The 14,241-nt window shown below is 36.4% G+C and overlaps 1 protein-coding gene across 2 annotated transcripts in view; it reads left to right on the top strand.

Moving 5' to 3' along the window:
• Positions 1-1,595: 1,595 nt before the first annotated feature.
• Positions 1,596-14,241, top strand: part of LOC109424263 (ninjurin-A-like) — a 233,772-nt gene continuing 221,126 nt past the window's right edge. The window contains exons 1-2 of one of the 2 annotated variants that reach the window (XR_009997804.1): positions 1,596-1,892; positions 1,969-2,410. Coding sequence is in view for 1 of the 2 variants with exons in the window: in XM_062852189.1 (XP_062708173.1) it covers positions 1,836-1,892; positions 1,969-2,346 (435 nt within the window). In the remaining variant the exon portion in view is untranslated. Of the gene's footprint in view, positions 1,893-1,968; positions 3,004-14,241 lie in introns of those variants that run through there. The other variant, XM_062852189.1, reaches the window with a different exon arrangement.

The following is a 14,241-nucleotide window of genomic DNA, read 5'->3' as shown; positions in this document are numbered from 1 at the left end:
ATTCTGCTAAGAATTCCTTCAGGAACTTCTTGAGGGATAGTTCCAGAGATCTCAGACAACCAGTGACCGTATAAGATGTTGCACAAGATGATAAAGTGGAGGCCATATGCGTACATGCCTCCAATTAGGGGCTGTTCATAAACCACGTGGTCATAAGGGATGGGGGGGGGGGGGGGGGTTTCGGCCAATGACCTTTTTGTATGGACAAATAAAAAAAATGTATGGACTAATGACCACGCGGGGGGGGGGGGGTTGAAAAGTCCCAAAAAAATGACCACGTGGTTTATGGACAGCCCCTTAGGCGCATGCTAAGTGTACGCATATCGCCTCCACTTTGACATCTTACTCAACATCTTATACGATCACTGGTTGTCTGGGTTCTCCACGAATTTCTCCAAGGATTCTTTCAGAAATTCCTTCGAGGATTTCTCCAGAAATTCTTTCAGAAGTACCTCTAGAAATTCCTCCAAAATTTCTTTAAGAATTTTATCAGAAATTTTTCCGTTATAAGTGTAAATTTTTATTTAAGTGTATTGTTAAGTTACAATACACTTGAATAAAAATTATAAAAAATAAAGAAATTTCAGAGTTCCTCTAGTGATTAAGGTCTGGGTGTGACAAGACGTTCAAATTGTGCAAAAGTGATCGGGTGATCGGACAGCGGTACCCCTGTGATTTACATGCGTGCCGCTGTCCACACGTCTTTTTTATATAGCGGTTCTACGCAACATTCAGTTTTAGTCAATAAATTTTCAAATCAATTTCTTTATTTCCCTTATATATTTTTATGTTCGAAAAAATCATGCTTTCACAGTGAAACGGCGTAACGTTGCGCCTGATAGCTATCAGGCTATGCAATGATTTAGACTGCACGTCTGGTATGGCTAAGCTTTTAGTAAGGGTTTCATCGTTCGTACCATTCACAATATATTCCTATATCATATATAATGACCGTTTCATATGTATGTAGATAGAAAAAGCATATCAAAAAATTGTTCAAATTTTAAGCTTTTCGGACCTTTTTTGGCTATTATTATTACGATTTTTAGAAAACTTATAAAACCGGAGTAAATTGAGTTGATTTAGCTTGGAATAAAAAAAACATGATTATTAGGTTTGAGTAAAGATAAGCCTCAGTTACTCGAAAGCGGATTTTCGCCACTTATAACTCTGAGCTTCTCAATTCCTCAATTCTGGTATATTACCATTAGCGAAATTATATTAAAATAAAACTAAATATGTCGGTAACAAAAAAAATTGTATTATTTAACATTTGTGTGTTCTACTTTTTATTTGAATTAATTTCTGGCGTTTGCGAGCAAAACGTTAAAACATACCTTAAGCTTTCTAGTGCATCACGTTGGGAACAGCACGCTAATTCAATGCAAGGCTTGGGTCAAAAATGCAAAAGGAAGGTTAATTTAATTCAAATCGCAATTTAATATCCCTAATGCAAATTAAACTAGAGTTCTTAAAATCCCAAAATGGTATGGACAACCTCACTCGTCAGATTTAGCGTACCATTACGCTGCTACCAAAAATCAATGCAAGTAATTTTGTTCTGCGTGTATCGGTAATCGTTGCTGAAAAATAGCATACCAAAAATGCAAACGCACTTTCAAAAAACTAACGAAACCAATCAGAGAGAGCAAACATGCATCACAATCTCCAAAAACATCGCTGGCGGGTTAGTGTGAGCTGTGCATCCGATCAGATCGCTCGTCTTCACCCGCGTCTCAGTAGTTAACTATTTTTAACGCTGCGCTCGTCGGGTAGTTGAGTAACACAAAGAATTTTAAATCAGGTGAAACTTGTTTTTCCTGAAATCAACCAGAATGGACGTTGAAAATAATCCAGTGGAAACTAAAGTTGAACCGAGTTCATCAAACCAGGTGATAAAAAGAGTGAAAAACTTCGTATTATTCGTTGACTAATTTCGATTTATGACCTTGATCATCCATTCAACAGACCCCAGCAGTGGCGGTCGACCCAGTGACCGGAGAAGTCATTCCAAACATCAACACCTACCAGCAGAAGAAAAATCTCGCCCAAGGTATGATGGACCTGGCCCTGGTATCGGCCAACGCCAACCAGCTGCGCTACGTGATCGAGTCGTTCACCCGCCATCCGTACTATTACTTCAGTTTGATCTTCATCTCGATCAGCCTGCTCATACAGATTGCGGTCGGCGTTGGGCTCATTATGAACAGTCGTTACGATGTCAACGACAGGAGGGAGATCTGCAAGGCGAACAGAATCAACGATTTGGTCACGATCGGCATCTTCCTGATAACGTTGGTCAACGTGCTGATATCAGCGTTCGGCGTGGCACCGCAAGTGGATTGAGTTCGGTAGTTTGGGCACTCACTGCATTTTATCTCGTGACTGATTGTGTGATTTGTTAGTAATAGTTAAGCCAAGTTTTTTTTTAACAATAAAAGATTTGTTTTTATTTAAATTTCTGTAAGTGCAACGATTAAGACTACATTTCACTGCCCATGAAAACAAGAAATAAACATAGTGTTCAATTTCACGTGCTACATGTTACAATACTCGGTGAAGAAACGTTTTGGTTTGAGGAAAAGAGTGAAATTTCAAGTATGGAAAACCTCCTATCTGTGCAGACTGTAGACCATTCATATCGAAAACCTGTAATTTTTCACGCAAACAAAGCTCTGGCATTAAAAACCAACATACAAATCGAACTTGGAGTACGCACATCATCGAGTTGAAATCAATGCAACATGGAGTCGGAAAAATGATAGAACCGTACCGAATTGATTTAAAATGTTTGGGTGAAAACTTGACTCTTCAGTCGATGAATAAATGGGGAAAATGAAAAATGTGGGTGATTTTATTTAATTGGATTTTTTTCGTTGGTGAGAATAATGCCTATTTTTAACATTCAGACCGGTGAAATAAATATGAAATAAATATTTTATAGTACATACAGTTTTTAATTATATGTAGTACTAATTATTTTATCGAATTCAAATATCTCTATACGTTTAGGGGCCGTTCATAAACCACGTAGACTTTTTGCGGGAAAGGGGGGTTTGGCCGAAGTCTACGCGCTATACAAATTTCAAAATTTTTGTAACCGATTACCATCATTTCATATAATGTAAAAAATTTCATTTGTTTCAACAAAATAACAACCATAAACATGGTCCGAAAGCACTCACATATCTATAAAATGCTTACCCCAACATCGCCACAACGAAAAAGGTGCAGCAAATCCATCACGCCAACTTCCAAGTGCAGCTTTGGCCGTGATGGATAACGCGCAGGTACTCACGACAGCATCCACAAAAAGTTGATTGGTTACGCCTTTTTTGTCTTTTTTTTACTCGTTCTCCCCATCCGCTTACCGACGGTCTAAAAATAGATTTCCGAGCTGCCGCAGTTGCTGCCGTCACCAACACAATCACATTCCGGGTTTGTTAGCAGGCATGGAATCCTCCTCAGAGCAAAACAAGAGAACAAAAAATCTGCTCCGCGCTCCCGCATTCAAAGCTAGAGCGTTTTCTCTCGTTTTGTTTCAGCTTCCTGCTTGTAGCTTGTGACTCCGAAAAACGTGCGGATTGATTGCTCAAAAAAGTGCGTTTCCTCAAAATTGAGGCACTTTGTGTACGCCGGGAGTAAACATGAATATGTTTGTGATAACAAATCATTTATTAACAATTGCACAAGTATTTATATGTGCAATTATGACATACCACCCGATCGGCGAGCTCATACTGCGAACAACGCTATAAAAATAGTCCACCAACTTACCGGGTTGCTCAAAAATGAGGCACAAAAAAGTTACACTTTGTGTTGATTCAAGTGGCTCGAAGTTTCTCTTTGTCTCGCTCCCGTTCTCTCTTTGTGCATCGCTCCCGCACAAACGACTTCGGTAGGAACGCACAAAGATAAAGAGAGCAAAAACGTTCATTTGAGGCACATTGTGGGAGCAAATAACAAGCCTGTTTGTTAGTGGCAAAAGTGCAGTCGTTTGAATCAATCCATCATTTCATGTTGAAAATACCATATCTCGGCACCAACATTTCAAAAGGGCGTAACTGCTTTTTGAAATAGTGCCTTCTCTCAAAGCTGTGGATCGTATGTTCAATCTTTTGGACAATCTATAAGCACTAAAAGAAAGCTAAAATCTCCCTCTTTCTGATAGTGGGGATGGATTTCATGGGAAATATGAAATACGATCCACAGCTTCAAAAAAAGGCACTGTTTTGAAATGCAGTTACGCCCTTTTGAAATGTAGGAGCCGATCTCTGTTTGTTTTAACAAACTGTCCAAAATTTCGACAAATGAAAATATTTGTATTATCAAACAATAGAACAGTTCAGTTTAAACTAGAAATCAGCTTGTCGCTATAATAAACTGAAAAATCGGTTGATTTGAACTAGAATTTAATTGTATTTACAGTTTATTTTTCTGCGTGTACCATAAACCCTAATAAAGCTATGCTTATCATTGCATGTTTGCATGACGTTTTTTTTGTATATTTGATCTTTTTGATAACGATTCAAAATATAGTTAAATTTACATAGATGTCTAATATGGAAGATAAGCTTCAAAATAGAAACAATATTGAATAGAATAATAACAACGAAATCGAAAATAAAAGGTAATTTAAAAAATAAGTTCGTATTTTCTTGAAATTATAACTAATAAAAACAAAATAAAACATATTCAAGATTGAGTTTAAATAAGGGCGAAAGTAACATGATCGATTTCTCTTCATCGACTCTCTCTTCTGCTAATAAAGGTGACAAGATGCAAATTGAATCGAACTTTTTTACACTTAGACGCTAGATTGCATCGCAACCTAGCGATTTATGATCAAAAAGTGCAACCATACGTGCATCTTGTCACTTTAATTTGAAGAAGAGAGAGTCGATGAAGAGAACTCGCTCATGTTACTTTCGCCCTTATTTAAAACCAATCTAGAATATTGCTGAATCAATGGCATGTTACGCAAATATACTGAATTATGTAAAAATAAATATTATAACTGGTTAGTTTTTAGGCGCCGAATATTTTCTGAAAACTGCAATTCAGTAGAGTAAAGTGGGGCAAAAGTTCGAGTGGGGCAAGAGTTTCTTTTGAAGTTTTTGAGCTCAATTCAAATTATTTCTTTCGAGTGTCAAGGTTAATCGAAGCTTTTTTGAAAAAGAGTCTTTCACTCCAAAATTTATGAAAATTGATCAATATTTCGAAAAGATATGACAAAATGTTGGTTTTTGCTCAAAAAATTGTAATATGCGATGGTCCTTCCAACGCATGGAATGGAATTGCACTGGAATCGAATTCAATATTTTATTTTGGGGCGTAACTTGGTATATTTTGAAGATGCTTTAGCATGTATAAAGTTTATCAAAAAAGATTTTGAAATCATATTTTACACATAGTGGGGCAAAAGTTCGAATTGTGGGGCAAAAGTTCGAATCATGTAGCAACTTTAGGTAAAAACCTAAAATTCTGCAAAATGTACATATTATCTCTAAAAATAATGGAATTAGTAAAAAAAATCGATCAAAGTTGAAAAAAAATGTTGTTTTATCTGAATTTGGCAGAAAACTACTAATTTTTGCTGTAGTAAATTTAACCCTGATTTGGGTAAAATTCAGATCGAAATTTAAAGTGTATTCCAGTTCCAACATCAACTATTAATAAGTTTTAGGTATTGCTATAACCAAAGTGTCAAAATAGTTTGCTACGGTTAGTGAAATTCCACAAACACTTGATTCGAACTTTTGCCCCAGTGGTGGGGCAAGAGTTCGAATAAAACACACACATACAAAAAGTGTTGTAACTCAAAATTGAAAAGACATTTGGCGTAACTTTGTTCAGCAAAATTTTAGCTCATGGATGGTAGAATCACCACACGGTATTCATATGTTTTGATCTGCTTCAGTTTTATGAAAAAAGATTGAAATTTCAACTAGGGTCGAACTTTTGCCCCACCTTACTCTACCTTTTAATAGATACAAAGAAATTCAAAATTGGTCAATTGGAGCAAATCGTAAAAGTTATAATTTTTAGAAAATTTAAAGTTTTTAAAAATCTTGATTCTAGGACCACTCTAGTCTAGTCTAGTCTAGTCTAGTCTACACATACACAGCCATTCATTAAAAGAATCCTGGAAAATGATGGAATCGACGAATTCCATCATTTTTCTTGTCATTATTAATTCTTGCAGCACATCTGAGATGTAATACAAACATTAAAGCGGCCCACGGTGTCACAATTTCGATTATTATCGAACATTCATGTACCTCGGATTTTTCTTCGAAAATGAGTAGTATTTGGGATATATATTCATAATCGGAAAACTAGAAAATATTTCATCGGCGAAATTTTTTCCATAGAGTATAAAGGGGCAAAAGTTCGAGTGGGGCAAGAGTTTCTTTTGAAGTTTTTGAGCTCAATTCAAATTATTTTTTTCGGGTGTCAAGGTTGTTCAAACCCTTTTTGAAAAAGAGTCTTTCACTCCAAAAATTATGAAAATTGATCAATATTTCGAGAACTTATGACAAAATGTTGGTTTTTGATCAAAAAATTGTAACATGCGATGGCCCTTCCAACGCATGGAATGAAATTTTAATGAAATCGAATTCGATATTTTATTTTGGGGCGTAACTAGGTATATTTTGAAGATGCTCTAGCATGTATAACTTTTTGCAAAAAAGATTTGGAAATCGTATTTTACACATAGTGGGGCAAAAGTTCGAATTGTGGGGCAAAAGTTCGAGTCATGTGGCAACTTTAGGTATAAACCTAAAATTCTGCAAAATGCACATATTATCTCTAAGAGTGATGGAATTAGTGAGAAAATTCGATTAAAGTTGTAAAAAAATGTTGTTTAATCTGAATTTGGCGGAAAACTACTCATTTTTGGTGCAGTAAATTTAACCCTGATTTGGGTAAAATCTAAATCGAATTTTAAAGTGTATTCCAGTTCTAACATCAAATATTAAGGTGGTTTCAGGCATTCCTATTACCAAAGTGTCAAAAGAGTGTGCTACGGTTAGCGAAATTCCACAAACACTAGATTCGAACTTTTGCCCCAGTGGTGGGGCAAGAGTTCGAATAAATCACACACATATAAAAAGTGTTGTAACTCAAAATTGAAAAGACATTTGGCGTAACTTTGTTCAGCAAAATTTTAGCTCATGGATGGTAGAATCACCACACGGTATTTATTTATTTTTATCTGCTTCGATTTTTTGAAATAGGTTGACTTATCAACTAAGGTCGAACTTTTGCCCAACCTTACTCTACATTTTGTATGGGACGTTTTTTGGGCTTAAATAGTAATTATTGATTTTTAGTATGGAAAATAGCCAAAAACTCAGCTAACTCAAATTTTCCCCGATAGAATATTTTCAAATTTTGCATTTATACATTATAGCCGAAATTCTAACATTCCATGAAGAAAAATCTGAGGTACATGAAAGTTCGATAATAATCAAAATTTTGACACCGTGCGGCCACGCCTACTGTGCAGCGTTGTTATTGTTATTGAAATCAAAGAACGGGGACATCTCGTACCAATCGTTCCGTATACGAAGCATGAATATAAAATATTAAGGGTGGGAGAGACGTTGCTAAGAAAGTTAATGTCATTCCTTGGTCCTTGGAATCCTTGGGATGGGACACAGGTATTTACTCCTTACGCCCTGGCCCTTATGCCTAGGCTTAAGCGTCTTTACTCGCTCTCTGAAACGAAAAGAAAATACTAATCCCTCCCACTATCACAGGAATACATATTTCAAAATTATCAAAAATTATAACAATAAAATTACAGTACCAAATCAAGTTACACACATATAGAGGGTCTTGCCCGGGATTTCCCGGGACAAAAATCCCGGGAAATCCCGGGATCTTAAAAATCCCGAATCCCGGGATATTTTTCCGAAATTCCCGGGATTTCCCGAAAATTTGAAAATGGCAAGACATCAGATTCTTTTTTGTTAGGATGTGATTTCTGCTGTAACTCAGTCAATTTTGAATCGATTCTCATAAGATTATGAGCACATGTAGGCACCATTACCACATATAGCCAGTGATGGAATTACTCTCATTATGAAGCAATTCGCGAGTGTAAACTTATGCTTTATGCTTCATTGTTCCTGAAAAGCAGCACTGCCAGTCGTTATAATGCATTTTTTGTCAAAATGCAAAAAAAAAACTCACGATTCAAGGGAGGTCGAAGCAGGCGTTGCTCGCATCTGGACGTGTTTTATTTGACAGCGGCTTTTCTCGTCAATTCCAAAATTGAAAAATCCAGTTCAACCAGCGAGCGAAAACTAGTGCAAAATCGGACGAATGGGCATCAAAAACGTGAATTAGACAAAAAAGGACTCTGAAATGGCAGGTTGGAGAGAAGCAGTCGGAAGAAACACTCAGCCGCTGCTGTTCGCAAGATTTTGGGCATTACTTCGTATGACTGCGGTTTAGTCACGCTCATGTTAAACTGATGCAAGAACGTGGTTACGAGGTAGATAATCTTGCTGTGACCAGGACCGTAGGAATCAGGACATTAAAAAGGATGAAGTGGAAGAACTGATCGCGATTCTGATGTCTTGCCATTTTCAAATTTTCGGGAAATCCCGGGAATTTCGGAAAAATATCCCGGGATTCGGGATTTTTAAGATCCCGGGATTTTTGTCCCGGGAAATCCCGGGCAAGACCCTCTAATTGTATTGATGTTTGTAGAATATGATGAATTACTTGACACATTTCCTACAGGATTATGACGAAAAGTTGACCAAAAAATTCTTGGTGGGACTTTTAGAGGCTTATAGTCAAAGAAATTGGTGAAAAATTTCTAACGAAGCATCTAAAGCACTTTATTCTGTAATCTCTTGAATATTTTTTAGCAACGTCGTGAAGTTATTTTCGATTGAATTCCTAAAGAAAAGGGCCTCCAAAAATCTGATCATGAATCCATCTAGAAATTTTAAGAGGAGGTTTATAAAAAAGTTCCAGTTTTTTTCCAAACTTTTAGATCAAAATAAAAATACCATTGGTAAGTAGAAATGGTTTATTTGCGAAGAAAGTACTGGATTTATAACTGTAAAAAATCTGATATGCACTGTATGTCTAGGTAGTAATGGAATACAATTGTGGTAATAAATGAACATGTATAGCAAAAACAACTAAGATAAATTTGAAAAGACTGTTATGATTTTGTCAAATATTGCGAAAAAATATCTGTGGAGTTTCTGCATGGAATTGCTGAAGTCGAACGACTCTAATTTTTTATATCAAAATGATTTTTTAAAGATATTTTACAACATTTTTTGAAGAACTCACCGATGTTCTTGTTGTCGAAAAAAAATGGTCAAGAATTTTTTGCCATACGTTTTTTTTTTGGTTTTAGGAAAATTTGAATTTTTCCCGGGATCCCGGGAAATCCCGGGATTTGAAAAATAAAAATCCCGAATCCCGGGATTTTTTTCCGTCCGGGAAACAAGACCCTCTACACACATATTACCATCATGCAGTTCCTTACACAAAACCAGGTGATTCACAGTTCAAAGTTTTTCCACTTCACTATTACCATTCCGGATGTATTCGCAGGAAATGTCATTTCGTGACAAAACTTCATAGAAAGAAAAAAAAACAAAAACAACAGCAACTTCGCCCATACCGGTACACTATCCTGGTTAGCGAAATGTCGATTCTCCTTGTAAGCGAACTGAATGATCAGAAATTTAGTCCAAATTTGCTTCCGGAATTGAGAGCATTCATAGGGGATGAAACGGATTCCAGAATGCACAGAAACTTCTAATCTTCACTTTTTTCTTTCCCCTTTTGGTCTTATTGACTTCACTGCTTGACCACACACAGAAGACATTAGGGCACTAAGATACAAAACACCGCAATACATCCAAAAATTATCTGGAATCACAACCGACGAATAAAATCTTGATTCAAGGACCACTCTATCCTTAAATTGACCACCTTGATGACGAAACAAAAAAAAAGAGTTTATTTGAAGGGTACAGATGCAAAAAGGTGTAGGTGACCTTTTTTCGAATTTGAGTAGAGACGGTAACCTCTTTCATTATGCAAAGCTACGATTTGTAACCTATCATATCCAGTAATGCTACTCAAAGGGTAATACAATATCAGATCAGTCGGGATATCCTAGATCATCCAAAATCTTCTTGAGTTTAAATCCTAAAGTATACGAGTGCAATGGTAACCTCTTTCATTATACAAAGCTACGATTTGTGATATGTCATGTCCAGTAAGTCTGCTGAAATGCAATAGACAGTATCAGATCAATCAGGATATTCTAGGTCATCTAAACTGTTCTTGAGGTCCGATCCTAAAGTCTGCGGGTGTAACGGTAACTTCCTTTAATAAACAAAGCTACGATTTGTAATCTATCATGCCCAGTAAGTCTTCTGAAAGTTCAATAGACAGTATCAGATCAGTCGGGATATCCTAGGTCATCCAAACTGTTCTTGAGTTTAGATGTTGAAACCTGCGGGTCTAACGGCAACTTCTTTCATTAAACAAACCCAAGTAACATTTTGATGATCAATCAGTCTTGTAGACGTTTTGACAACCGTCATGAAATCTTATACCTTTTATTTTGAGTTTATGATGGTTTTAAGAATCTCTTCTCGTCTATTTTACTAAAAAATGTTACTAGGGAAAGCTACGATTTGTAATCTATCATGGCCAATAAGTATTCTGAAAGGTTAATAGACAATATCAGATCAATCGGGATATCCTAGGTAATCAAAAATGTTCTTGAGTTTAGATCCTAGTCTACGGGTGCAACGGTAACCTCTTTAATTATACAAAACTACGATTTGTAATCTATCATGTCCAGTTAGTCTTCTGAAAATGCAATAGACAGTAACAGATCAATCAGGATATCCTAGGTCATCCAAACAGTTCTTGAGTTTAGATCCTAAAGTCTACGTGTGTAACGGTAACTTCTTTCATTAAAAGCTACGATTTGTAATATGTCATGTCCAGTAACGCTTCTGAAAATTACAGTGGTTGTTTTCATCAACTAAGCTTCATAACGTAAGGAAGCCCATAATATCCCAAAAATATAAAACAACGCTAATTGTTCCTGTAACTACTTTGGTAAGTACAGTGGATTATGTAACATTTCCTAACATAGTGGCAAAAGTGTGGCCCAGAAGCTATGGTCTCCGGAGTAGTTTATTTTATCTGGGATAGCTCAACACTATCTTGAAATTACTCATGATATGTCAGGGGAATTACAAATTACAGTTTAAAGTTCATTGTGAGAATAACTGCTCTTATTATCAAGAGCTAAACTTCAGCATAGTTTGGACGATCCTCAATGTCCCAAAGGGGCTGTTCATAAACCACGTAGACCAAAATTTGGCCATCTCAGACCCCCCTCCCCCCTCGTAGACTTTTGTCCATATAAAAATTTTGAAATTTGTATGGAGCGTAGACTTTGGCTAGACCCCTCCTCCCCCCGAAAAGTCTACGTGGATTATGAACGGCCCCAAAGGTTCATAATAATACATAGTAGACTTCAGGTTGGTCTAGTCATCGCCATTGATTACACTAGTTTACAACATTTTTGAACTCGGTAAGCTGATGATCATTTTTGGTGCAGAATCATGCCCTGAGTTCGAAAACGCGAAGGAAAAAAATTACAGTAGAGCGGAATTTTTTTCGACTTTCCATACAAGGTTGATGATTTGAAATCGATTTTTGTTCTATTTTTAAGCAAAGTCACTCACTTCAAACATCTCATTCTCCGTAATCAATGCTTCGATTGAGCTGAAATTTTTACTGTAACTCGCCTACATATGATATGTCAACTAAACGTCGAGAAAGAATTTTTAAGTTGTTTTTTTCTTATTGAAAAAAATACATTTTTTCAAAAAATTTTGGGAATTTTGCTAAAATTTAAGAAGATCGTCCCTAAAGCTCGCCAATATCTTGAATTTCATCAATCTGACGAAAAACCTGTATTCAGATGATCGAATGGTATTGTATTCAACTTTCAATTGATGGAAAAAGATTTAAAATTGGTTGAACAAAACGCGATATATTTGAATTTTAGTAAATTACATATTTTGAAAAGTTGTAAAACTCGATATTGAGCTAAAACTAAAAAACTGTTCTACTTTAAATTTTTTGAAGGTCGGTTTCGAAATCAGCACTAAATTGTGCTTCAAAAATTTTGGTCGTTGACAGAAGTTCACGACTTTCGTTTTATTTTGTAAACTTGTGTTATGAAACGTTACTCAATATGTCAGATATAGCTAATGTTACGAGTGTAGACCTGAAGTCCTGAACTCGAAGATAGTTTGGCTGACCTGGTACATTCGCATAATGTCTCTAAATGACGTTTGAGATTTCAAGAGCTTTACGGATCTCATCAGATAATGCTATGCTTTTATTTATGGTGAAAACATAAAGTTATTTTTGTAGATTTGAAGGACTTCATTATAGAACAGTTTGGGCGAACCTGAATGTCTCAATGGTTTATAATTTAAAAGTAGACTTCAGATTGGTCCGGTAACCATAGATAAATATGTAACGTTACTCAGTACTGCAGATATGGCTGTTGTTACGATTGTAGACCTGAAGTCCTGAACTCCATGTTAGTTTGACTGACCTGGAATATCCATGTAGTGTCTTTAAATGACCATTACCTACTTAATAGTTTGCGAAACACAGAGTATTTTGCATTGGGGCGATAATGTTTCTGTCACGATGATTCAATTTAATTCAATCGCAATTTGAACATCTGTTTGTCTGTGGCTAAACTTTCTATAAATCATTGAACTCTTGCTTTTCAGTGATTGTTTGACTTCCGTTTTTTTTTTGGAGGTGATAAAAAGGGTAATTCCGCAACCACGCTATACTGACAAGTATCACCACAAGTAAGCAAACGTATGCATGCATGCTATACCACATACCAAATATGATACGGCTGATAGAATCACATTCCCCTCTATTTAGGAAATTAAAACTTAAATTCGTATATCACAGCAGAACAAATTCTACTATCACTCATTCGGTCCAAGCAGACACATTTGTTAGAGCTGATTTTTTAAACATTTTTTTTTCTAAAAAAAAAGCTACTGTACAGTAAAGAATTTGTTCCACCGTGTATTCACTGTATTCCGTTTATTCAAGAGACGTTCGAAGTACAACGACCTGCAATGAAAAGAGCTTATGACCAATCTCTTCAATGACCTGCACAACCTGCACCAAATAAGTACTTGCCTGTAAATCACATGGCGGGAAACACGTCGGTGTTCGCATTTTTAAATCTCTTTGTTTACACTTTTATTAGCATGCCTCTACCAGGTTGGATGACAAAGTGCCATGTCGTCACTTGAGGAACCGATTTTGGATTTCCCATCTCCTCAGCCATTCTGCCTAGCACAAGCAGTTACTTGAAATTTATCGTTTCGTCCAAGCCCTTCCATCAGCATCAAACATATGTACCGGTATGCTTGCTACAGGTGCGCCGCCAATCAACTGGTTTGTTATGATTATTAATTCCCGCGGCTAGAACGTCCACATCGGCCTGTCAATCAACCGTGACAACAATACTTACGTACAACGTCATAAACATGACGTACATAGGTAGTGGAATCTCTTGCCATGTTGAATAGTCGTCCGTATTATCATAGTAATAGCCATAGATATTTGTAAGCGTGTTTCACGAGTTTCACGAACAAGTTCTAGATTGGAAATCGTGTAACCCGTAGCAGTTCATTCATCTCTACACTCAAATGAATTATCCCGATAGGTATGTGGGAAAACCACAAGCTGCCTGCTACCAGTGCCAGTGCCACGGAGCTTCGTGGAATACATTGGCATAGGAAATGTGGGAAAACCACCATGAAAGGGTTCGTGATTCTATTTTTGGAAGTTAAGTGCTTAATCTAATTAGAAGGGCTGATTGTTTTTTTTGTATTACTGTGTACTGTTGAATGTGTTGTTGATTATTACCGAATAGTAGTGCAAGCAAGAACTTGAAGATAAATATGTCTAGCATAAATCTTTTTTTTTTTTCAGAAGAACAAGACAAGAAAACACGAAAACAAGAACACAAGAAGACAACAAGACAAGAAGACAAGAAGACAAGAAGACAAGAAGACAAGAAGACAAGAAGACAAGAAGACAAGAAGACAAGAAGACAAGAAGACAAGAAGACAAGAAGACAAGAAGACAAGAAGACAAGAAGACAAGAAGACAAGAAGA

The sequence above is a fragment of the Aedes albopictus genome, chromosome 2 (genome assembly GCF_035046485.1).
Source record: "Aedes albopictus strain Foshan chromosome 2, AalbF5, whole genome shotgun sequence".
In the NCBI taxonomy this organism is placed as follows: Eukaryota; Metazoa; Arthropoda; class Insecta; order Diptera; family Culicidae; genus Aedes; species Aedes albopictus.
Note: the sequence above shows the minus strand (reverse complement) of the source record. Positions and strands in the feature narration are given on the sequence as shown.